Source organism: Gadus chalcogrammus, chromosome 14 (genome assembly GCF_026213295.1).
Source record: "Gadus chalcogrammus isolate NIFS_2021 chromosome 14, NIFS_Gcha_1.0, whole genome shotgun sequence".
NCBI classification, from domain to species: domain Eukaryota; kingdom Metazoa; phylum Chordata; class Actinopteri; order Gadiformes; family Gadidae; genus Gadus; species Gadus chalcogrammus.
The window spans coordinates 15,979,031-16,005,847 of NC_079425.1; the positions used below are offsets into that span (position 1 = coordinate 15,979,031).

The following is a 26,817-nucleotide window of genomic DNA, read 5'->3' on the forward strand; positions in this document are numbered from 1 at the left end:
ATCTAAAATTAGTCAAAATTTGACGTTGAAAAGACGTCACTCCGACGTCACATTTGGACTATAAATAGCCCTTACACGGATGTCCCACAGACCATTGGACTTTCGGTAGAAGTCGAAAAAAAGACGTTGCATGGCGTTATAAAACCATCCCTTCAGTGGACCGAAGTTCGACGTCCAATAATGATACAGAAAAGACGTCACATATACATTTCCTGCACCTGTTATAGGCGTCCAAATGATGTCCAAAAAATTACCCAGTTCAAAGGTGAACTGTTGAACATAAATATGATGTCCAAGTTGGGTCATGGTTTGACATCCAAATAGTGGACCTAGTTTGGACGTCAAATAGATGTCCAGAATAGGTCATGGACCGACGGACCAGATATAGACATGCTCTGCACGTCTATCCGACGTCGAATGTTTAGTGGGAAGGTTTAAGGGTAGAGGTTATTTTCTTAGGTTAGAGATCAGGCATAAGGTTAGAGCTCAGGTTTAGGGTTTATTTATTATATGTTTGGATTTTTCAGAATTGTGTGGTTTCATGCAACCCAATACTCAAACCTTATCATTGCTGAAATCTTGTTATGTAAATAAACTCGATGACAGTGTCCTCTGTACTTGAAACTATGAGATCTTGCAACGTGAGAGCCTTGGTTTTGTTTTTGTTTTTGTTTTTTCAATTTAGAGAATAAACAAATGTGTTGCAGATCATAGTTAAACCTTTAACTAGGAGACTCCATGGTGTGGCAACTGTAAACCTTATCTCCATCGGGAGGAAGTGATTTGTCAGGAGGCAAAACATAGTTAATCAGCCAACCCTCCACTCCTTTTTATGGTTACCTTCTGTAACCTCAGAACAACACGTCTGGGGACAGAGATACACTTACAATGGTATATGTGGTGGTTAGTGAGGTCCCCCCTTCACTGTAAAGCGTCTTTGAGTGTCTAGAAAATAAATATAAATTCAATCCATTATTATGTGTATCTATGTCCTTCATACACTACAGTCATATAAATCATCAATGACTGTATTCTATTGGTAAATGAATCTAATTTATAAAGCACTTTTCTGATCTGTAGCCACTCAATGCAATTTACATTAGTACCTATCAGTCATCCATTCTTACACACAATCATGACTCACTCAGCTTAGGTGTCATCTCGACATTTGGTTAGAAGGAACCAGGAATCTAACCTTAAGGGTGCACGATGACCTCCTCTACCTCTTGAGCTACTGCCATCCTATTCAGTGTTTATGTTTATGAACTACCCAGACAACGTGGAGGTCCAGACTCTCATGTTCCGCTAATGAGGGCTTTGTTCAGGTCTGTCCAAAGAAATTTGCAAATGGCTGTGCTACTATGTCCAACTCATCATAAATGCTGAATTATATCAACATCTCCTTCAAAACTCATCCACAATTTAAATTTTGTTGTTATTTGATGCAAAGCACCTTTACCATCATCATTAGATTAAAACCTGGAAATATTTGACAAGTAGCCAGTACCACTACAATTTCAGGTCACACCCGCTGTGAGACCTACCCACTATCTATATTTGGGTGGACAGTAAAACAATGCTAATGGATCCATAATTGTGTGCTTTTCTGTGAACAAGAGGAAGTAATCTCAAGCTTGCCCATTCACGCTGAGTCATATTGCTTATATCCATTGAATGTGTTAGACTGATAACAAAACAATAGTGCCAACTGTTAATCTGTTGTGGGATCTGAACACGCCTCGCAAACTCTTTAGCTTTTATCACATGAGTCAAAACATGATCTAGTAAAACAAATATAAACAGAGAAACCACTTGTGGAAAGTGTGCGTGACATTTTTAATTGTCCAAGGCAGTTTATCAGTTCTGCCCTTGACTACTCATACGTAATATCAGCATTAGCGTAGTCTATTATGCTCACAAGTTAAAACTGATTATCACTTTGGGTGTTGGATAATATGTCGGAAAAGCGTGCAATGAAACTTTTTCGGCACACGCTAGATTCAACTAATGAAACAAAGAAAAGGTTAACTTCTGGAAACTTTCAAAATAAAACAATTATTTTAAATGTTCAAACTTTATGAAGCAAATCATGTAAACGAAGAAGTTTACTTTGAAGATGTCAATGTATTGAATGAAACGTACAGTTTCTGGACGGTATCTTCATGGTTGAATGCACTTAATATTAGTTACTCTGGACCTTAGTGTCAAGCTAAATAAATCTCATATAATGTAACCTTGTATCTGTTTATTCCCAGAAGAACACAACAACATATTGAAATTGCCTACATCCTTGTATGCACCCTGCCCCTCCCTCCTGCCTCCTGCACAGGCCAGAGGAGACGTCTCAGCGTCATCTCCAAATTAGAGATCCTCGTCATTTGTCACTGGTGGCACAAGCCTTGGGTTTGGGAGTGGGTGTGGCGGGGCAGCGATTGGAGAGAGCAGAGAACAATTGAGGCGAGAAGGTAGGAGGAAGAGGTGTGAGCGAGGGAGGGAGGTTATGGGCGGGTAGATGTTGCACCTGTCTAATGTTGAGACATTCCATTGAGGTATAAAGACCTGGCTCTGCCTCCCCGTCTTCCTCAAACCTAACTGTGGTCGCGATGTACCACAGGTTCAAAATGGCAAACGACTGGCTGCTCTGGCTGACACTTTCAGCAGCGTTTGCATCTTCTTTTAGCGGTAGGTTTCTCTGCAGGAATTGAAGGGGTACTATGCCAGATAGGAAGCTTGGAAGAAATACTAGGATTTGAGAATTGACGCAAGAGTGGAACTAGTAGCAACTAGTAGTAATGATGGTGGTTATTAGTGTTGTTCTGTGCGATAACTGGAGGTATTGTGTTTGAGATTGTGGATAGGATTGGAGGATGGAAGCCAGTTCTCCACTTCATGAAATATGCTACTTGATTAGCTGAGAAATCAAGAGTCAAAAATGCTGCTTTTTGCCTAAATTTTCTTTTCGGGGGTAGTGATGATTCTTCAATGTGAATGAATATCTATGGAATGGGCTTGATAATGCATTCATGCTGTGTATGCTGAACACCTCCACATGCTATGTTCTCTCCTCCCCTTCTAGGCCAAAGCCCCGTTCACAATGGCCAGGTTTGCAGTACTTGGGGCAACTTCCACTTCAAGACATTCGATGGGGACCTCTTTCAGTTGCCCTCAAGCTGCAACTATGTCCTGACGTCTCTGTGCGGTAGCAGCTTCCAGGACTTCAACATCCAGATGAGGAGGCAGCTGGTCGATGGAACGCCCACCATCAGCAGTGTGGTCATGAAGCTGGACGGCATGGCGGTGGAGCTATCCAAGGGCTCCGTAGTCATCAATGGCGAGACGTAGGTTCTTACTCCTTCAGAGTTAGCAGGCCATTTTTGTAAAATAAACATTCATTGGTGTATGGCGATTGATAGACCGCATTAAGCGAGGAGGAGGCTCACAGTATATAGTACAGTAATGCACACTCCAAAAGGCCATTACAGTATGTGTTAGTTATGTAATGTGGGAAATGGCTCACTTTCTAATGATTTATTTCAACAGGCCTGAGAATGAGATTTAAATAGGATATGCTTGATATTTCTCTTTATTCCTCCAGCGCAATTTTGCCATTCAGCCAATCAGGAGTCCTCATTGAGAGAACGACCACCCACATCAAAATCAAAGCAAAGTTGGGACTGAGTGCCATCTGGAATGGGGAAGATTCCTTCCTGGTAGGAAACTAATAATTATAGCAACGTGATACAATAAGATTATATTATCTGCCCGTTGCTGTTGCAGAGAAGAATATGCATATTGTACGTCAGAATTCAAGGGAACTCAGAATTTCCGTTTTAGATACCAAGACTAGAATACTCTTAGTCCAGTTTCAATGATGAATCTTTCTGGAAACCTAATATGAGTAAACCAGATAGATCGCAGGTTAGTTCCAAGATAACATAGCCCACGCCTGCAGTGACAACTTCTTTCTATCTTCATTGGTTTAGATCATTTGGTTCATGGCAACAAACACCTTTGTGTAAGAGCGAGTTAAACTAAAACTTGGTCTACTTGCCCGGTTGGCTATTGTTCAAATTCCCAAAGATCCACCCCATTTTATATGGAAAAGTAATCCAAGTTATATAATAATAATAATAATAATAATAATAATAATAATAATAATACATTTTATTTATAATGCACTTTATATTCAAGAATCTCAAAGTGCTTCAGAGAAAAAAATACCAAAAAACTATTAAAAAAAGGGGGAACCTCAAAGAAAGTTTAGCTAAATGCTCTTTTAAAGAGATGGGTTTTGAGGTTCCGTTTAAAAAGAGCTACGATATAGTTTGTCCTCGATGATAAAGACCTATACATGTCTCTTGTCTAAATTGAAGTAGATTGATTAATATGATCACACACTTAAAGGTGACAGATCCATCCTTTATTATATTAGTAATTGTAATCACCTCTGGGATTGTCTGTTTCGAGTTACACTGTATGAACCGGCCTCTGTATGAGCCACTATCGATTTTAGAAGTTGTCAGATTAGTTCAGGAGGTAGAGCGGGTTGACTTGTAATCGGAGGGCTGCTAGTTCAATACCCAGCTCCTCCTAGCCGAATGTTGTGTCATCCCTGAACAAGACATCTAAACCTAACTAGTGATGTGTTGTATGTAGCCTTGCATGGTTGTGGCTTTGGTTAAATGCCCTGAATGAAAATGTAGAACGCTGCCCTGATTCTTCATAAATGACCAATCAGGGGAATGAAGCATTGTTCTTTTAATCTCTCTCCTTACAAATTTTACATTCAGAACATGAAACATATTTTGTTAACTTGGACATCCAGCTTCTTAAAACAAGCCCCCCGGTGATGAATATGTTGCTTTGCCATACAGGTCGAACTAGACACAAAGTACAAGAATCATACTTGTGGTCTTTGTGGAGACTTCAATGGTATGCACGATGAGTTCTACAGCCATGGTAAATGTTTTTTGACTTGAAATTCAAATCCATCTTATGTTGTGATATTTCCAATGATCATTAATGGAAAAAGATCAATCAAACATCAATATTAACGTATATCAACGATATGTTTCTCTCAACATATCCAAAGCTATCAAGATTTCCCCTCTCGAGTATGCAAGCTTCTGGCAAATGAACGGCCCAACAGAGACCTGCAATGACTATGAACTGGTTCCCGTGGATAAATGCACTAACATGGTAAGAGCACACACCAGCTCACAAGTAGCTGAACCCTAACTCATCACAAAGGATTCAATAAAAAAACCTATGTCTGAACAAGTTTCCCGAACGATTGATGTTGTTAATCATCAACCTGTAACTCGACACTCTTCCCTCCAGAGCTCTCTCTGCGAGCAGATATTCGCAGGGCCAGCCTTCACCAGCTGCCAGGGTCTGATAGATGTGGCCTCCCTCGCCAGTGCCTGTGTGGCTGATATCTGTCACTGCAGCAGCAGTACTACCAACACCAGCACAGAGAGCAAGCCCAACTCCCTGTGCCTCTGCAACACACTCTCTGAGTTCTCCAGACAGTGTGTTCATGCCGGCGGAAAACCAAACCAGTGGAGGACCCTGGAGTTCTGCTGTAAGGACCACTTTTGAACAAACTAGAACAGATTTGGGAGGAAGGGCAATCTACAAAGGGTGTTTATCTAAGAATAATCCAATATGAGGTTTCCATTTCCAACTGCCGGATTTGGCAATTAAATAAATGATAATGTGTAATACAGTGAATTGTTAGCCTTAGCAAACCAGTCTCGAACCCATTCAATTAAATGAATGAATTAAATACAACCAATTAGAGCAATAAAACGTGTGATAAATCAGCGGCAGCCATCTTGATCGTTTATGGAAATGCATCCATGGCGCTCCAAAGGGGCGCTCCTAATAGACAGAATTTGTGGCGTTTCCCAAATCTTTTATTTGGAGCAGCTTCAAATTAATCATTCATTGGTTAAATTGTGACTGTCGAAGTGATAGTTTAAATCGATACTAGGTGTGTAGATTTGATGTGAATGACATGGGCATGGGATGATGCTGTTGCAGGGAAGACTTGTCCCTTCAACATGGAGTACCACGAGTGTGGAAGTCCCTGCGCTAACACATGCAGCAACCCCGATGCCAGCCAGACCTGTGACAGCCATTGTACCGATGGATGCTTCTGCCCAGAAGGTCAGCCCACACGCATGCACGTACAACCACAAATAACAATACTTAACATTTACATTTCATAACATTTTAACAGAAAACAATTAACATCAGATAATATGAACGATAAATCACTACAATACATTTGTAATATTATCAACTAAATAGACTATATTCCTTTAACTTAGATCAAGGGATCATCTCTTTACATAGGACTTATGGTCAGCTGTGCACACCATGTATCTACCGTTTCTAGAATGATTGTGTGATGCTTTGTCCTTGTCCTCTTCAGGCATGGTTGTGGACGACGTAACCAACCAAGGTTGTGTTCCACTGAAAAGCTGCCCATGCAGCTACAACGGCAAGACCTACATGCCTGGGGAGTCCTACCCCAGCAACTGCAAGACATGGTACACCTTTCTTCTGAATACCATCCATATCATGTCTTTGCTAATAAGCTACCATCTCAAAGATAACTAGAACTGCAAGCAGTTATGCGAGATTCAAGGAATGCGTCTATTGTATTATGTGATCAATCATTAATTTTGCTTGCACGCATGTGTGCCCGTGTGCGTGCGTTTCTACAGTACGTGTCATGGAGGCGGACAGTGGGACTGTAGAGACGGGGAGTGTCCAGGGACATGCTCTGTAGAAGGAGGGTCTCACATTAACACCTTCGATGACAAGGTCTACACCTTCCATGGAGATTGCTCCTATGTTCTGGCCAAGGTATTGAATATGTGAATGCATGCAGTTCAGAAAATATAACCACCACAAGAAAAGTAACAAAAAATCCTTCCATATATTTATGTTCTGCTTATGAACTTTATGTTATTTAAGTCAACAAAGTAATGTAAATTAACTGTTCTATAAACTGACTTCATAGTCACCATAGACATAGCGTAATCTTGATGTAACCATTCTAAACCATTGTTTGGTTGGGATGCAAGATACTACGCATTGCTACAATATTGCTATCAAAATCGACTTTTGCACTACACAGCCTCTGACAAATCCTCTTACACAAATCTACACTGAACAACAAGAAAATAATGAATGTGAAATTGGGGGGAGTATGTATTTATCAACCCCATTAAATGTCAAGGTGGAGTATGACCAAGTGTGTTTGCGTTTGTAGGACTGCAAAGGAAACCAGTTTCAGATCCAGGCAGACCTGGCGCAGTGTGGACTGACTGATAGTGAGACCTGTTTGCAGTCTGTCACCATAGCCCTCACCGCCGAGAAAACAGTAAGAGAACAGGCTACTTAAAGATACACACTCGCGCACACAACCCCTTTTGTCAGTTTAGTACAGACATAATCCCATCCCCGCTGTGACCTGAAATACCTTTGGTGATAACAGATATGCAAGGATAGATGGATACAAAGATGGTGGGCTAGAAGGCTTCCATCACATCCTCTCTTCTTCCACGCAGGTCATCAGTATCCAGCCCAGTGGCAAGGTGTACGTTAATGGCATCTACTCTCAGCTGCCTTTCTCTGCTGGTGAGACATATATTGTTCTGTGTTGCTACACTTTCCAAGTGGCACTACTTGGCTTCATTGTGTGAAGATTACTCTGACTGACTATGAAATAAATACAAATAAATAATAATAATAATAATTAAAAGAAAATTAAAAATGATTTATGATGATGTTATTTATAAAGGCCTAATCATCCTCTGTATGGCCAAGGTTAGCAAGGTATATTCCAGACCTAAATGTTATTTTCACTTAAGTGAGAGGTAAGGGAGATTCATAATGGTGATGCTTGATTATAATGTGTAGTGTGAGAGTTTTTACGTTATGAAGGTGTCCTCTCTTGGCAATGTGATGAGACCTAACACAGCTCTGGCTCTTCCTTCTGTCCCCAAGCTGGGATATATGCCTTCAGGGCATCTTCATTCTTCTTGCTGGTTCACACCTCATCTGGCCTGCAGCTGGAGGTCCAGCTTCAGCCCATCATGCAGCTCTACATCACTGTCAACAATGCATACCAGGGCAAAACCTGTGGTTTGTGACCTTTGCCTCTATATCTGTATAATGTTATTAGTGCGTCTTTTTCTTCTATTACACAAACATTCCAGAGCAAAATACACATATTATATTTAACCTTTTTATTTTTTTATTATTTTGTGTGCTGGTCTGCAGGTCTGTGTGGAAACTTCAACAAGAACCAGGCAGATGACTTCCTTAAGCTGAGCGGCGTGGTGGATGCCACGCCTGTTGGCTTCGCCAACAGCTGGAAGACGCACGCAAGCTGCCTCGACATTAAAAGCAAATTTGAGGACCCATGCAGTCTCAGTCTAGAAAATGGTAGATATTCAAAATGTAACAAGAGAAAATCTCTTAAATTAAAGTAACTTTTTTTATTCATCGGCCTAACATACTATCTACAGCCAAATATAGTGCCAACCCTGAGGGAGGCCTTTAATTAATGACTATATTCAAAGAGAAATAACAACACTGGGACTTTTTGTAGGCCTGTGTATATTTTTTTCACTGAAATAAATATCTTAATAGGCTAACTCCGACCACTTTGTTCCCTTTCTGAATCTCTAACTAGTGTGCATTGTGTATTGCTCCTCTACAGAAAAGTATGCCAAGCATTGGTGCACTCTGCTGACCGACCCTAGCGGTGTGTTCGCGCCGTGTCATCCTGAGCTCAGCCCTGAAACCTACAGATATGTGAGTAGGCCCCAAGCTGCACCATTGCATGGATCTCCCTGTTTTTTTTTACCACTTCTATTTGCTTTTGTCTTGCGTTGTGTATCTCGTGAGCAACTGGTGTTTTTATTTTCGCTGTATGTCTTATTTGTATTGATTGATTACTGCCCTCCATCCACCCATGTCCTGCTGTTAATTGTTCTAGCAATTAATTTAGCAAGTCAAAGGTGCTTTATAAATAATGTTGATTATAAAGTCACCCTTCCTGAGGTGCTTGTATTTTTTAGACTTAGAGCCCCCCAACATTTTGCATCATTTAAAGCAGGGAGTGTTAGAGGCAGACACGGATCTCCTCCCTTCTCAGGGGGAAATGAGGGAATGATGCAAGACCATTAAAAAATATGACAGAGTTCTAATGATACTAAGCTTAATGCAAATGCGTGAGGTGTCCATTTAAAGGGATGCTTCACCAGTTGAGATATGAAGGTTGTATGAATTAAATAATTATATGTATTATAAATGTGAAAAAATTGAAATCGGTTCATCCTAGCCTGAGAAAAGCTAACGTAACGTAGCCTATGCTCTGCCAATAAGATCGGCTACTTTCGGATGACTACATTGTCACGTTCCCCGGGACTCAAAACTATTGTAGCTAATGTGTTTGCAAAAAACAACAACACTTACTCTATGCTCAGACGTCTGTTTCTCCCAATTCTTCCTGGCTGTATTCTGGCTCGTACAAATAGCCCTGAATGTCTGAATCGAACAATAGAATTTCCAAAATCCCCTTCGTCTGTTTCACATTGCAAATTTGTTCTCGAGCTAAGCCATGAAGAAACATGGCGGACATTGTGTTCATATCTCGTACGTGAGCCCCCGCCCCCCCTCATTCCTTATTGGTTGGCTCACAAATTTGCAGAACCAGTGGTTTGTAGTCCTCGGCCCTTCTAGCAGGCAAGCAAAGCATTACTGAGATGTCGTCAAACGCGTCATTTGACTCAGCCAACTCAGGAGAAAATTAGATCAGAAAAGCTGGGCCAAGGGAAGACTGGGTTCGACTGAGGGAAAAAAACGTTATTTATTTATTACATTAGCGATTTTATAATGATAGAACGCCGGTTCTGAATCGGTGAAGTATCCCTTTAAGCATTGTATTATTATTATCACATTTTATTTGAGACATATTTGATTGATTTATATATTTATTTAATTTGAAGGGTGGTGGGAGCTTTACAAATTAATTAACAACATCAACAACAGGGACTCACTTCTAAGTGACTTGTTTCTGCATTGTCCTGCTATAGAACTGCATGTATGACAGCTGCAACTGTGAGAACAGCGAGGCCTGCATGTGTGCTGCCATCTCCTCCTACGTGCACGCGTGTGCTGCAGCGGGCATCCAACTCCCAGACTGGAGAAACGGTGTATGTGGTGAGTCCCAAATGTATTTAATAATAATCATAATCATGATAAAAGCTCCAAGGAGCCCAACACAGACCATTAGACCTTTTTGTTTTTGTTATACGGTTGACTTATAAGTTTTTTTTAATCAAATAAATAGTTTATGGTAATGTCTCATATCAAACGGCTCCCTTTTAAAATTCTGTGTGTCTATCATATCCACATCCAAATTGTATAGATTTATTTAACATTATCTACCCTTATGGAGCAAAGAGCAACGTTTTGGTAAGCAGCATGCATACGGAGAACAGAGATGCTGGGTGTCAGATCCATGGAACTAGAAAGAGAGTTTTGAAATGTGTTCGCCACTGGTTAACAGAGCTAGGGTTAGGGTTCGGAGAGCTAATTAGTTTGACATTCTTCTCCACCAGAAACATCTGAAAAGGCACAGTAGGGTGCATATTGTAGAGATCTGATATCACTCTGAAACATAGCTCTCCGTTTTCTGCCTATTATTTCACCATTGAACATCAAGGGGAGGGTATAAAAAAAAAAAATGTTCACAACTCAACAATGAGACTGTGTTTGTTGCTTGCTCGTCTAATCCAAAGTAGTCCAGGCGGGTAAACAGAATATTTGTAAATTTATTTTAAGACGCGTTTGTCTGCAAAACATCAGACATTATGAATATTCCACTAGCCAAATGTGTATATTTGCGGTGGTCTATCCAAGCTTATTTTGCGTTTCTGCGCATGCGTACATTTGGCAAAGCATGACACTGATAATATTCGGTGTTTTGCAGTCAAGGATGCTTAAAAGTAATATTGTGAAGGAGGCAGTATGTTTGCGCTCTTTTTATAAATAAATTCAGATAGTAAGTTAGCTAAAATCGCCCTAATATTGGCCTGGGAAAAACAAGTTGTCAATCACCCCTACAATTGCCAACACACAATCCGATCCCAAATTGGCACAAGCCTAGACTGGTGATCGTCTTCAAACTTACATGACCATGAGCCAAAAGGGTGGGGCGTTTTGCTTGTTTTAAATCTTTGGTCTATGGTCCTGGTCCTATTTGGATGAACTTTAGCCTGGTTCATCTTGAACCATGTTTCTTCAAGTACACCAAGATTGGTGACGATTGCCCTAACTTAATCATACCTTTTGGCACCTAAAGGTGATTGGGCAAATTTGGCTGTCCGGCGGCAATGTTGTTGCAGGTGATGGGTTCCTTAGGGACATTTTTTTACTTTTTTTCCGTTGTGATAGACAAATTTCATGAAAGTTTCATGAAAGGTGAAATTTGGATTTTCAGTCGATCGCTAAAGTACCCCCTATGTCCCAATCAAGATACATTCAGAAGCAACTGATCATGACTCATGTGCCTTTAACTACACCACGTTTGGGGAAGATTGGGTTGAGATAACCCTGCCTTTTGGCTCATTTAATTCGATTTTCATAGTTCATAGCTTTTGATACAAAGTTGTTCACCAAAAGGGGGACTCATATGTGAGAAAACCTTCATTACTAAGTCAAAGGGGTCAGGAGCTATGCTTGTTCAAAGTTTTTATTTTCAGAAGATTGCTATAGTGCCACCATTGGCCCAATCTTTTATTTCAGTGGCCATCTAAGGTCACTGTTCTGCTGTGGAATTTTTCTCAAAAAACAACACTGGGTAGGTGTTTATGGCAGAATAATAATAACCACAATGACAATTATAATAGGGTGCCTCGCACTTTGTGCTAAGCCCCCCTAATATATTATTTATAATCAAAATGATGCATCACCGGTTTCTGACACAAGGCAGGGCATCACCATTGCTAAAGCTATAGCAAACGAGTTGTCTGGTTGAGGAGGAATGTACTTGGAGAGAGGCTTGAAGGGAGGGGTGGGATTTTGTTGGTTCTAGCTTCATCTGTCTGGATCTCGAAACTGCCTTACATATCTTTAACATCATTACTGCTGTATTAGAAAGCTGTGTTTGAATGTTTGTGTTTGGTGTATGTTGGCATGTTAACGATTGAATCGTTCAGTAGTGGGGAATGTATGTCATGATGATGATGACGGCTAGAGAAACACAAGAGCAAAAGAACACTGTCGTCGTCTGATCTCTCTCTCTCTCTCTCTCTCTCTAGGCAAGTATGCCACCACCTGTAGGGCCAGCTTGGTCTACAGCTATGACATCACTCAGCAAAGCCGCACGTGTCGTTGCCTCAGCCAGGCTGACCCCACATGCCATCTGACCTTCTCCTCTGTGGATGGTTGTACTTGCGCGGAGGGCTTGTACCTGGATGACACAGGAAAGTGTGTGACTGCTGATGGCTGTCCATGTTACGACAAGGACTCTGTGGTGCTGCCCGGGAAGGTTATCAACAAGGACGGCGTTGTGTGGTATGGTTAATTAATAGCTCATGTCTATCATCAACCCAACCTTATTTATAAAGCAAATAAGAAACCATGTGGTACAATAGATCATTTTTGTATTTTCTAGTCTCTCTCTCTCTCTCTCTCTCTCTCTCTCTCTCTCTCTCTCTCTCTCTCTCTCTCTCTCTCTCTCTCTCTCTCATCTCTAATACGTCTGATGGGCTCTTTTTTTTATCTAGTTCCTGTAAAGGGGGCAAACTCAGCTGCATTGGACAGCTTTACCAAATGCAAAGTGAGTTTAACAAATAAAATACAAGCAGACACACACATAAACCTTCTGTACTATAATTTGAGAGACCAATCAAATAGAACACCTGAGAGTGTCCAGTGAAGTGTTTACAATTTGTGAAGAGTTTTAATCATGGGAGTATTTTGATGCTTTGTAGCTTGCGTGGCCCCAATGGTGTTCTTCAACTGCTCCACGGCGGGCCCTGGGGCCAAGGGAACCGAATGCCAGAAGAGCTGTGCCACTCTGGACATGGCCTGTGTAAGATAGTCTTCCATTCCATAATGCTGAAGAGTCCACCTGAAGAGTACAGACCCAGAGGGAACTTATTACCAGAAAGTCTACTTCCGTAGGAATGCAAATAAAAGACAGAAATGAATTGAATTAATTGAAATTTGAAGCAATTTACTGACTTTATATATATTATAACTTTTTTGATAATATATAAAGTCTGATTACTGACTGCCTAAAATCTTGGTGAACGGGGCAGTACACTCTCTTTCATATTTATTTTGACCAATCATGTTGCTTGAGCTGGGGATCTCTAATCATTAGCAAACCAAACTCACCCAGCATTAGTAAACTCTCAACAAGCATATTTTTAGGTTTCATATCAACATCATGCAGACTGGCTACTGTAGAAATACATTTATTAAAATCTCCTTCTGAAAGCATCATCTATTAATGAGTATCTCTTCGGTAGAATATATATACACAATGGAAAACGGCCTAGCTCCACCCCTTGCCGTTTCTTTTTTCCTGCCCAGGCTCCGTGCCGTATCTACTAAGAAGTTATGATATAACAAATTAAGACTGCTGGATTCGAGATTCACTTGTTAAATATGCATATATTTTTTACTGTGCATGAATGAATTGCAGCTTAATTTTGTATTTCCTATTCAGGTGAGCACACAGTGCATTTCTGGCTGCGTGTGTCCAGAGGGGATGGTGTCTGACGGTAAAGGAGAGTGCATCCCAATGGAGTCCTGTCCCTGTGTTCACAACAGCGCCACATACCAGCCAGGAGATAGCATTAAGATTGACTGTAACACATGGTAAAGAAAGACTTATTAACTACATGGTAAATATGGTTGTCCTTTCAGAGTATGAAGCCCGGGTTTGTTTTTTCCATTTAAATAAAATAATTCTTGCAATACATTACCTCGTAACTTATTTTTTGGTATAAAAGCAAGTAGATTAGGGATGTAAAGATCCATCCTTTGGTGGTGACTCAATTGCATTGATTTCTGAGAGGGGTAGATTTATTTTGTTGATTATATTGTGCGTCATAACCTTCATTCTAATTTAACCTGTCTGTATTCCACAGCACATGCAAGCAGAGGTCATGGCAGTGCAGTAATAACCTGTGCTATGGCAGATGTTCTGTCTACGGAGATGGCCACTTCATCACTTTCGATGAGAAGAGCTTCAACTTTGATGGCAGCTGTGAATACACACTTGCTCAAGTATGGGGCATAAATATGATATCAACGAATGATAAGTTATCAACAGATGAGATATAATACATTTGATTTGGTCACACTCACTTTGGAATCATCTTTCTTTTTTTTAGACATCAAAACAATTTTGAGACGCAGAAATATCACAAAGATTACATTGATACCTTTCCAATTAGGAGGATTGTATTTGTACAGGGCCAAAAAAGTGAAGATTACTTTTCGCAATAGCATTGATCTCTTCTGTCCATACTCCTCAGGACTACTGCATAGGGCAAAGCAATGGGACCTTTAGAGTCATCACTGAGAACGTCCCCTGTGGAACTACAGGGACCACCTGCTCCAAGACCATCAAAGTGTTCCTTGAGGTAAAACACTTTTATCCTAATCGACTTGCAATGAATACCGACACAGGTCATTAAGGACCTTACTGACCTGTGTCATTAAGGTCCTTAACTTTACAGTTGTTTCTGTTGCCAAGCCATTGTGAGACTGATTGTGTGTTTTTGTGAATTTCCCAGAACTCAGAGCTTATTTTGACAGAAGGAACCTACCAGATCTCAAATGGAAAAGAAGATGCAACACCGTTCCATATCAGTACTATGGGGATCTACCTTGTCATTGAAGCAAACAATGGCCTCATCCTAATGTGGGACAAGAGGACCAGCATATTTATTAAGCTCAGCCCAGATTGGAAGGTAGCTGAAAGATACAGCAAAGGTTTTTTTTGTCGACTAGGTGTGGACCACTAATGTAGATCTGGCTGACAACTATGAAACTAGTAAGCATGTGTTTGATTACAGGGTCGTGTGTGTGGTCTGTGCGGTAACTACGATGGGAATGCCAATAATGACCTGACTACAAGGAGCAATGCTGTGGTGACCAACCCGCTGTTATTTGGAAACAGTTGGAAGGATTCTGCAAGCTGTCCAAATGCCGTGGCCCCAAAGAGCCCTTGTGCTATGAATCCTTACAGGCAGCCCTGGGCACAGAAGCAGTGCAGCATCATACAGAGCACAGTGTTCTCCGGCTGCCACTCAGTGGTAAGATTTCAGTGAAGTAGAGTACTGGTTACAACACGAAACATGCGTTTCCCCAGTTTGCTCTGACATATATAAACAATCCATCATTGATAAATGGTACTAATTGGATGTAGTGTGTATTATTTCGTTTTGATGTAAGCAAAGATTAGTTTTAACGTCTTTGCTTTGAACAGAAAAAAGTATGCAATTGTTTAGCAACTGTCAACAAAGCATTTTACAGGGGAGCTCTGAGTCTATCAAATAGCGTTCACCAAGCAGATTCTTTCATCCAATGCAACTTACAGTGAATGTTATATACTTCTATGGTATCAAAGAGCAGGTAGACCTTAGGCCACTCAAGGATGCCTAAAGGTAGGCTTTTGACTCCCCGCTACACTATCCTGCCCCCTGGATAGAAAAGTATAGTCATTGCTAACAAACACCATTATCTCTCCTTAGGTGGATCCAAGTCCTTACTACGAGGCCTGTGTGTTTGACTCATGTGCATGTGACAGCGGAGGAGACTGCGAATGTTTCTGTACTGCTGTAGCAGCATATGCTCAGGCATGCAATGAAGCTGGAACCTGCATACAATGGAGAACCCCTGTGATCTGTCGTAAGTAGCACGTGAAGGCAAAGCAGCTAGACGCGCTCATTTTCATAACCTAGCCCGTTAACTAAAGTTATCGCCTTACATGAATTCCTTGCCCATCGCGAGCACGTATTCAATACAAAGTGAATGAGAGGCGGGTGCCACACTCTAAGCCACACGTTTGTTTGGGCCGAGCCGTTAATACCAGGTGTAAATGGGGTCTGTGTTTTGGACTGCATGTGTGCATTCGATTACTCCAAACTACTATGGTATAATGACTTGTGATTGGTCAGACTGGTTTAATCTTGGAGATTATTTTTAGGATGTCTCTAATTGAACATAAAATGCAGTATCAATCGATACTGCAGTATCAATCCAGAATTAGATCTTCAATCAAAATATTAGGCAAAAATGTTGTACTTAATTTATTATACTGTGAAATACTGGCATGAATATACATATTTTTTCAGCGTTATTCTGTGACTACTATAATCCCCCTGGTGGATGTGAGTGGCACTACAAGCCATGTGGCTCACCTTGCCAGAAAACCTGCCGGAACCCCTTCGGCGGCTGCTCTACACAAATACCTCCCCTAGAAGGTACAAGCTATTCTCTAATTATGCTTTTTAATGCAAAATATATGTTGCATTGCTGCATGCATGTTTTGCATTTCTGAATTCGAGCTCAACATGTTTAAATTCAAATCTCTCGCCCGCTTTTATTGATGAAAAACCTTGTGCATTTTTCAACATTGACCTTATTTTCTAATCATTTTGGGTCTGAAAGAATACCCAATGGAAATGTGCTGCAATGTATTCCTTGGTGGAAAATGGCAATAGAGCCAGTGTGTTTCCGGAAGTAAAAATCCCATACATTTTCTCCATAGAGGTTTTGATGAGAGGCAATAATGTCGTAACCATCCAAAGTATACCTACTACATGCCGTTATATTGTGAAACGATGGAATATGCTCCTGTAGAAGCCAAAAGTTAAAGACGTGAACTTGAAGTGAAGTTTTAAGAAAAACATGTTTCATTTGAGACAGCAACTACACTAACCATAATCCTAAAATGTAACGCCACGTCATTCATTGGTGGAGCTCGCTGTTAATATGGAAACGTTAATCACACCCGCACAAGTCAAGTCGTCGATGACTGCTGAACGGAACTCGATCGCTTACCACAGCAACCGTGATTTCCTTTAGATCAGGGGTGCCCAACCAGTCGATCGCGGTCTACCAGTAGACCGCCGACAGATCCCAAGTCGACCGCGAGGGGAGAAGAAAAAAAATAAAAAAATAAATCAAATAATAATAATAATAATAATAATTTGCGCGGGACATATACCCGCAAATTCCTATACATTATTCTATACATTATTATGACCGCCAAAGTTCTATACATTATCCCGCTTATTACACGGCTACTTCCCAAAACGAAACAATTTATTTACAATGTATTTGTTACCAGCATTCTTACCCTGCGTTCACACCAAAAGATGCATTTGCTGCCCGAACGCGTTGACGCCTGAGTTTTGCGGCGCGTCAAATCAAGTTTTGCGGCGCGTCAAAGGTTTGCGGTGCGTCAAAAGTTGAAATATTTCAACTCGAGCAGCATTTGACGCGCCGCAAAATACGTGAACGCGCCCTTCGCCCGTGCCCGGCAGCGGGCACGGGCATGCCGCGCCCGGCAGCGGGCACGGGCATGCCGCGCCGCAAATCAGATTTTGACGCGCCGCAAATCAAGTTTTGCTGCCCGTTTTCTCGGCAGCAAATGCTGCGGCAGCAAAGCAGCAACGCGTCTCTACATTCACTTTGAATGGGATCACGACGCGCGTCAACTTTTTGCATCTTTTGGTGTGAACGCAGGGTTAGTGTTGATCATCAGAGAAATAGTCTGCCGCCAAGACGTTGACGTCGTCGCTTAGCAACCGACAGCGCTTGGGTTGATACATATCCCGCTTATTACATTGACAAGTTACCGGACTACGTGCGGAGTGATACCAAAGGCAAAAAGTCATTTTGTTTACCTTGACAGCGGTCATTATTCATCCGTTACCAATGAATTATCAAAAAATAATTCACCGCCTGAAGTTGTGAAGTGCCCATGCAAGTGAACGGAACGTTGAAAAGACCCGTGTAATAACGTAAAATAAGCCCCTTAATGGCGAAGCAAGACACCTCCGCTGCGCGTCGGTGTCATGTTCGCCCTGTCGGGGCTTATTTTCTCGATAATGACCGGCGTTCTATACATTATCCCTTACTTATTACACAGCTCTTCTCAATGCTGTAGACTGCTCCATTCACTTGCATGGGCCTTCCCAACGTTCAGTTGTCAATTATTTTTGATAAATCACCATTGCCCAGTATAATTGACCGCTGTCAAGGTAAACAAACAGATTTTTTGCCGTTTGCCATTTTAATCTAGATTAATCTAGATTAATTTAGGAATTAATCTAGATTATTTATTTTTATCTATGCCCACCACTAGTAAAAATATATGATATAGCACTAGCATTGCTTTTTATTAATTTTGGTAGCATAAATGCTTGGAATACACAATGTGGAATGAACATGTAACTGGAATATGAGTCTGAATTCACATGTATTAAAAACAAGTAACGTTATTATGCAGTCTGGAAGAAAGGAACCTAACATGTCGATGACAACACTATACACTATATGAAACACCATACATACACACACAAACCCATACACACACACATAATATATGACACAACTTGTATTATCAATATAAACATTATAATTTAATAAGATTGAGAAAATGAATGGGAAATTTACTTCCGGAACTAGAGCTGTTCCAAAAGAGGGTGTTTACTGTTCCGCTCTACACCACCTTGTCAATATACACCCCCTAAAAGTGCTGGTCTTTGGCATTGAACTTCTCAGATTATATTCAGAAATGATGGAAAGGATTTAAGATTTTTCTTAAATTATTTTGTTTCTTTATCTTTCACTTTATCAAGGAGCTTTTGTTATTGTGTCGAACCAAGACTTGCTTAATGTGAGACAACAGGAACATTTCCTGCATAATTGCCCCAAAGGGTTACATTGCAGCCCAATTTTCGTAGATTATGGCTGTAGCCTCTCGCTAGAAACAATTCTAAAATTGTTTTCCGCATTACAATTACAATTCTGATGATTTGCTCAAAGATTATAACAAAATAGTGTCCCGGTTAAAAAATCCCAAAGTTGTCCATTGATAGCTAAATTAAACGGAGTCTGTGAAACTCCAACTGACTTTCCTTGCCACCCTCTGATGAGCATTAGCATAATTTATGTCATTGCTGTTGATGTTAATTTCTCCTCACATAGGTTGCTATCCAAAATGCCCTCCTGAGCAGCCATTCTTTGACGAGGACAATATGAAGTGTGTTCAAAAGGACCAATGTGGTTGCTATGATAAGGAGCAGGGCCACTTTAACACCGGTGACACAGTGCCAACAACAAAAAACTGCCTTTCATGGTAGGCAGTTTAATAATTTGGACAATCTCCATTTGATTTATCCAAACTTAAAAAACATTTCAATATTTATTTTGTCATATATTTTATTTCCCTGCAAGCTTGTGCAACCTCATGACTATCCAATGCCGCTATGATGTCCAAGGTAAGGGAAGATTCAAGTACGGTATTTTGTAACTGTTCCAGACCAATTGTACAAATAAACCAATCTCCATCTACAGCCTGCACCTGCACATACAATGGAAAGATATATGGAATTGGAGAGACTATCTACAACACAACAGATGGGCTTGGTTCCTGCATTACAGCAGTGTGTTCAAAGAATGGTACCATTGATAGAGATATTTACCAGTGCTCTACAACCCCACCAAGAACAACTACCCCTATAGCAACCAGCCACTTGACTACACCATTTACATTTACAACAATCACTTCAGGTAATTGAGAGTTTTAGTCACTTTCTTAAGTATTAACTTTGTAATCAATAGCACTAAATAACCTGGATGTATTTCTTCAATAGAACCCGTACCATGCAGACCATGTAAATGGTCGGAATGGTTTGATACCAGCTTCCCTACGCTTGGAACTCCTGGGGGGGACTCTGAAACCTATGATAAGATTCGAGCAGCTGGACACTCAATATGTGATCAACCAAGTCAGATTGAATGCAGAGCCGAGAAGTTCCCAAACGTGACCATAAACAAGGTGGGGCAGGTTGTGCAATGTGATGTGGCCCACGGACTAACATGTAACAACCAAGACCAGGCGGGCCCGCTTGCTCTATGCTTCAACTACCAGGTCAGAGTACTGTGCTGTGATTATGTTGCTTGTACTACACCCCAAATTACATCTATAACTAGTGAAACTACAACACCTCTCACAGAGAGCCCGAAAACCTGTGAAACAGCATGTGATTGGTCAAAGTGGATAAGCATAGACTATCCTGAGTATGGCCATGGAGGGGGGGATATTGAAAACATTAAGACAATTTTTGAGAAAGGTTATGATATATGCGATGCACCAATAGCTATTAAGTGTCAAGCAGTACGTTTTCCAGGTGTGCCTCTCTCTGAATTGGGACAAAAGGTAGAGTGTAATACACAAGTTGGATTAATATGTGAAAACAAAGATCAATTCCCACCCATATGTTATGACTATGAGATAAAGGTGGAATGCTGTAGGAAAGTGAATTGCCCAACAACAATCCAAACTTCTACGCAAGAAACAACGCCATTTTCTACCACTTCACCTACACCAGTAACACCTACTATAACACCGGTTACAACCACACCTACAACAAGTACTACTACAACAACAACTATACCACCCACTAATTCACTTACTAGTACAAGCCCAGCCACTCCAACCTGTCCTGGTACAATATTTTGTGAATGGTCAGATTGGTTTAATCTTGGAGCACCAACAACTGGTCCAAATGGTGGAGAAGATGAATCTATCCAGAAGATAAGAGCTGATGGGCACGACATCTGCTCAGCTCCTGAAGATGTTCAGTGTAGATCTGCTCTTTACCCAACTCTACCAATCAAAGATCTTGGGCAGACCATAACTTGCAATTCAAGGGTTGGACTAGTCTGTGAAAACAAAATGCAGACTTCCAAACAAGACTGTTTGGACTATGAGATCCGAGTTAAGTGCTGCACCTGCCGTCCGATTACAACTACAACAACTCCTTCAATAACAACAACTGCACCACCTATTACCACACCTGTTGTAACAACAACACCTACAACAACCGCTCCTATGACTACTACAATACCCACAACACCTCTCACAGAGAACCCAAAACCCTGTGAAACAGCATGTGATTGGTCAAAGTGGATAAGCATAGACTATCCTGAGTATGGCCATGGAGGGGGGGATATTGAAAACATTACGACAATTTTTGAGAAAGGTTATGATACATGCGATGCACCAATAGCTATTATGTGTCAAGCAGTACAATTTCCAGGTGTGCCTCTCTCTGAATTGGGACAAAAGGTAGAGTGTAATACACAAGTTGGATTAATTTGTGAAAACAAAGATCAATTCCCACCCATATGTTATGACTATGAGATAAAGGTGGAATGCTGTAGGAAAGTGAATTGCCCAACAACAATCCAAACTTCTACGCAAGAAACAACGCCATTTTCTACCACTTCACCTACACCAGTAACACCTACTATAACACCGGTTACAACCACACCTACAACAAGTACTACTACAACAACAACTATACCACCCACTACTACACTTACTAGTACAAGCCCAGCCACTCCAACCTGTCCTGGTACAATATTTTGTGAATGGTCAGATTGGTTTAATCTTGGAGCACCAACAACTGGTCCAAATGGTGGAGAAGATGAATCTATCCAGAAGATAAGAGCTGATGGGCACGACATCTGCTCAGCTCCTGAAGATGTTCAGTGTAGATCTGCTCTTTACCCAACTCTACCAATCAAAGATCTTGGGCAGACCATAACTTGCAATTCAAGGGTTGGACTAGTCTGTGAAAACAAAATGCAGACTTCCAAACAAGACTGTTTGGACTATGAGATCCGAGTTAAGTGCTGCACCTGCCGTCCGATTACAACTACAACAACTCCTTCAATAACAACAACTGCACCACCTATTACCACACCTGTTGTAACAACAACACCTACAACAACCGCTCCTATGACTACTACAATACCCACAACACCTCTCACAGAGAACCCAAAACCCTGTGAAACAGCATGTGATTGGTCAAAGTGGATAAGCATAGACTATCCTGAGTATGGCCATGGAGGGGGGGATATTGAAAACATTACGACAATTTTTGAGAAAGGTTATGATACATGCGATGCACCAATAGCTATTATGTGTCAAGCAGTACAATTTCCAGGTGTGCCTCTCTCTGAATTGGGACAAAAGGTAGAGTGTAATACACAAGTTGGATTAATTTGTGAAAACAAAGATCAATTCCCACCCATATGTTATGACTATGAGATAAAGGTGGAATGCTGTAGGAAAGTGAATTGCCCAACAACAATACAAACTTCTACGCAAGAAACAACGCCTTTTTCTACCACTTCACCTACACCAGTAACACCTACTATAACACCGGTTACAACCACACCTACAACAAGTACTACTACAACAACAACTGCACCACCTATTACCACACCTGTTGTAACAACAACACCTACAACAACCGCTATTGCAACTACTACAATACCCACAACTCCTTCCACAACCTCTCCTACAACGAAAACTACCCCAGTACCAAGTACTGAAACACTGGTAACAGTGACAACATCTACAACAACTACTACCATAACAACAACTGCATCCCCAACTACGACAACCGTTTCGACTACACCACTTACTACCACAAGCCCAAGTTCTCCAAACTGTTCTGGAATAATGACTTGTGATTGGTCAGACTGGTTTAATCTTGGAGAACCAACAACTGGTCCAAATGGTGGAGAAGATGAATCTATCCAGAAGATCATTGCTGCTGGCCACAGCATTTGCTCAGCCCCAGAAGATGTTCAGTGTAGAGCTATTTTATATCCCAATCTTCCCCTCTCCGAAATAGGACAGGCTGTTACTTGTAATCCAGTTGTCGGTCTTGTGTGTCAAAATAATGAACAAGGACTCAAGAAACAGTGTTTGGATTATGAGATCCGAGTCAGGTGTTGTTCATGTCATCACACTACATCTACAACCTCTCCTACAACAACAATTACGACCACAACAGTTCCACCAACTACCACCCCAGTTTCAACAACCACTCCCACAAAAACCTCTCCTTCTTCTACTACCAAACCCACAACAACGCCTTTTTCAACAACAACTACAACACCAACTACACCCTGTTCGGGTATAATGACCTGTGAATGGTCAGATTGGTTTAATCTTGGAGCACCAACAACTGGTCCAAATGGTGGAGAAGATGAATCTATCCAGAAGATAAGAGCTGATGGGCACGACATCTGCTCAGCTCCAGAAGATGTTCAGTGTAGAGCTACTCTTTACCCAACTCTACCAATCAAAGATCTTGGGCAGACCATAACTTGCAATTCAAGGGTTGGACTAGTCTGTGAAAACAAAATGCAGACTTCCAAACAAGACTGTCTGGACTATGAGATCCGAGTTAGGTGCTGCACCTGCCGTCCGATTACAACTACAACAACTCCTTCAATAACAACAACTGCACCACCTATTACCACACCTGTTGTAACAACAACACCTACAACAACCGCGCCTACAACTACTACAATACCCACAACTCCTTCTACAACCTCTCCTACAACGAAAACTACCCCAGTACCAAGTACTGAAACACTGGTAACAGTGACCACATCTACAACAACTATTACCATAACAACAACTGCATCCCCAACTACGACAACTGTTTCGACTACACCACTTACTACCACAAGCCCAACTACTCCAAACTGTTCTGGAATAATGACTTGTGATTGGTCAGACTGGTTTAATCTTGGAGAACCAACAACTGGTCCAAATGGTGGAGAAGATGAATCTATCCAGAAGATCATTGCTGCTGGCCACAGCATTTGCTCAGCCCCAGAAGATGTTCAGTGTAGAGCTATTTTATATCCCAATCTTCCCCTCTCCGATGTAGGACAGGCTGTTACTTGTAATCCAGTTGTCGGTCTTGTGTGTCAAAATAATGAACAAGGACTCAAGAAACAGTGTTTGGATTATGAGATCCGAGTCAGGTGTTGTTCATGTCATCACACTACATCTACAACCTCTCCTACAACAACAATTACGACCACAACAGTTCCACCAACTACCACCCCTGTTTCAACAACCACTCCCACAAAAACCTCTCCTTCTTCTACTACCAAACCCACAACAACGCCTTTTTCAACAACAACTCCACCACCAACTACAGCCTGTTTGGGTATAATGACCTGTGAATGGTCAGATTGGTTTAATCTTGGAGCACCAACAACTGGTCCAAATGGTGGAGAAGATGAATCTATCCAGAAGATAAGAGCTGATGGGCACGACATCTGCTCAGCTCCTGAAGATGTTCAGTGTAGATCTGCTCTTTACCCAACTCTACCAATCAAAGATCTTGGGCAGACCATAACTTGCAATTCAAGGGTTGGACTAGTCTGTGAAAACAAAATGCAGACTTCCAAACAAGACTGTTTGGACTATGAGATCCGAGTTAAGTGCTGCACCTGCCGTCCGATTACAACTACAACAACTCCTTCAATAACAACAACTGCACCACCTATTACCACACCTGTTGTAACAACAACACCTACAACAACCGCTCCTATGACTACTACAATACCCACAACACCTCTCACAGAGAACCCAAAACCCTGTGAAACAGCATGTGATTGGTCAAAGTGGATAAGCATAGACTATCCTGAGTATGGCCATGGAGGGGGGGATATTGAAAACATTACGACAATTTTTGAGAAAGGTTATGATACATGCGATGCACCAATAGCTATTATGTGTCAAGCAGTACAATTTCCAGGTGTGCCTCTCTCTGAATTGGGACAAAAGGTAGAGTGTAATACACAAGTTGGATTAATTTGTGAAAACAAAGATCAATTCCCACCCATATGTTATGACTATGAGATAAAGGTGGAATGCTGTAGGAAAGTGAATTGCCCAACAACAATACAAACTTCTACGCAAGAAACAACGCCTTTTTCTACCACTTCACCTACACCAGTAACACCTACTATAACACCGGTTACAACCACACCTACAACAAGTACTACTACAACAACAACTGCACCACCTATTACCACACCTGTTGTAACAACAACACCTACAACAACCGCTATTGCAACTACTACAATACCCACAACTCCTTCCACAACCTCTCCTACAACGAAAACTACCCCAGTACCAAGTACTGAAACACTGGTAACAGTGACAACATCTACAACAACTACTACCATAACAACAACTGCATCCCCAACTACGACAACCGTTTCGACTACACCACTTACTACCACAAGCCCAAGTTCTCCAAACTGTTCTGGAATAATGACTTGTGATTGGTCAGACTGGTTTAATCTTGGAGAACCAACAACTGGTCCAAATGGTGGAGAAGATGAATCTATCCAGAAGATCATTGCTGCTGGCCACAGCATTTGCTCAGCCCCAGAAGATGTTCAGTGTAGAGCTATTTTATATCCCAATCTTCCCCTCTCCGAAATAGGACAGGCTGTTACTTGTAATCCAGTTGTCGGTCTTGTGTGTCAAAATAATGAACAAGGACTCAAGAAACAGTGTTTGGATTATGAGATCCGAGTCAGGTGTTGTTCATGTCATCACACTACATCTACAACCTCTCCTACAACAACAATTACGACCACAACAGTTCCACCAACTACCACCCCAGTTTCAACAACCACTCCCACAAAAACCTCTCCTTCTTCTACTACCAAACCCACAACAACGCCTTTTTCAACAACAACTACAACACCAACTACACCCTGTTCGGGTATAATGACCTGTGAATGGTCAGATTGGTTTAATCTTGGAGCACCAACAACTGGTCCAAATGGTGGAGAAGATGAATCTATCCAGAAGATAAGAGCTGATGGGCACGACATCTGCTCAGCTCCAGAAGATGTTCAGTGTAGAGCTACTCTTTACCCAACTCTACCAATCAAAGATCTTGGGCAGACCATAACTTGCAATTCAAGGGTTGGACTAGTCTGTGAAAACAAAATGCAGACTTCCAAACAAGACTGTTTGGACTATGAGATCCGAGTTAGGTGCTGCACCTGCCGTCCGATTACAACTACAACAACTCCTTCAATAACAACAACTGCACCACCTATTACCACACCTGTTGTAACAACAACACCTACAACAACCGCGCCTACAACTACTACAATACCCACAACTCCTTCTACAACCTCTCCTACAACGAAAACTACCCCAGTACCAAGTACTGAAACACTGGTAACAGTGACCACATCTACAACAACTATTACCATAACAACAACTGCATCCCCAACTACGACAACTGTTTCGACTACACCACTTACTACCACAAGCCCAACTACTCCAAACTGTTCTGGAATAATGACTTGTGATTGGTCAGACTGGTTTAATCTTGGAGAACCAACAACTGGTCCAAATGGTGGAGAAGATGAATCTATCCAGAAGATCATTGCTGCTGGCCACAGCATTTGCTCAGCCCCAGAAGATGTTCAGTGTAGAGCTATTTTATATCCCAATCTTCCCCTCTCCGATGTAGGACAGGCTGTTACTTGTAATCCAGTTGTCGGTCTTGTGTGTCAAAATAATGAACAAGGACTCAAGAAACAGTGTTTGGATTATGAGATCCGAGTCAGGTGTTGTTCATGTCATCACACTACATCTACAACCTCTCCTACAACAACAATTAC

The 26,817-nt window shown here is 41.3% G+C and overlaps 2 protein-coding genes across 2 annotated transcripts; both read left to right on the forward strand.

Moving 5' to 3' along the window:
• The first annotated feature begins 2,567 nt into the window (after positions 1–2,567).
• On the forward strand, positions 2,568–22,686 carry LOC130403673 (mucin-5B-like). Its single transcript, XM_056608090.1, has 31 exons — positions 2,568–2,682; positions 3,077–3,338; positions 3,596–3,710; positions 4,875–4,959; positions 5,093–5,199; positions 5,341–5,584; positions 6,046–6,171; positions 6,440–6,557; positions 6,735–6,876; positions 7,286–7,396; positions 7,584–7,653; positions 8,023–8,160; positions 8,299–8,463; positions 8,741–8,835; positions 10,119–10,245; positions 12,348–12,603; positions 12,816–12,868; positions 13,023–13,123; positions 13,766–13,917; positions 14,190–14,328; positions 14,580–14,687; positions 14,841–15,017; positions 15,123–15,362; positions 15,801–15,957; positions 16,404–16,532; positions 19,267–19,417; positions 19,516–19,559; positions 19,636–19,851; positions 19,935–21,232; positions 21,508–21,671; positions 22,497–22,686. Exons 1-31 carry the CDS (start codon positions 2,604–2,606, stop codon positions 22,684–22,686), a joined length of 5,559 nt encoding a protein of 1,852 aa, XP_056464065.1. The 5' UTR covers positions 2,568–2,603.
• Positions 22,687–22,758: 72 nt separating this feature from the next.
• LOC130403674 (mucin-5AC-like) lies at positions 22,759–25,311 on the forward strand. The gene is made up of 2 exons (XM_056608091.1): positions 22,759–24,769; positions 25,045–25,311. Exons 1-2 carry the CDS (start codon positions 22,817–22,819, stop codon positions 25,309–25,311), a joined length of 2,220 nt encoding a protein of 739 aa, XP_056464066.1. The 5' UTR covers positions 22,759–22,816.
• The last annotated feature ends 1,506 nt before the right edge of the window (positions 25,312–26,817 follow it).

Coding starts and splice junctions, on each gene's coding strand:
- LOC130403674 (XM_056608091.1), top strand. CDS start 22,817: ATGACTTGTGATTGGTCAGACTGGTTTAATCTTGGAGAACCAACAACT. Junction 24,770..25,044: donor ACCCAAAACCCTGTGAAACA/GCATGTGATTGG, acceptor GGAATGCTGTAG/GAAAGTGAATTGCCCAACAA.
- LOC130403673 (XM_056608090.1), top strand. CDS start 2,604: ATGTACCACAGGTTCAAAATGGCAAACGACTGGCTGCTCTGGCTGACA. Junction 8,161..8,298: donor ATACCAGGGCAAAACCTGTG/GTTTGTGACCTT, acceptor GCTGGTCTGCAG/GTCTGTGTGGAAACTTCAAC. Junction 8,464..8,740: donor CAGTCTCAGTCTAGAAAATG/GTAGATATTCAA, acceptor GCTCCTCTACAG/AAAAGTATGCCAAGCATTGG.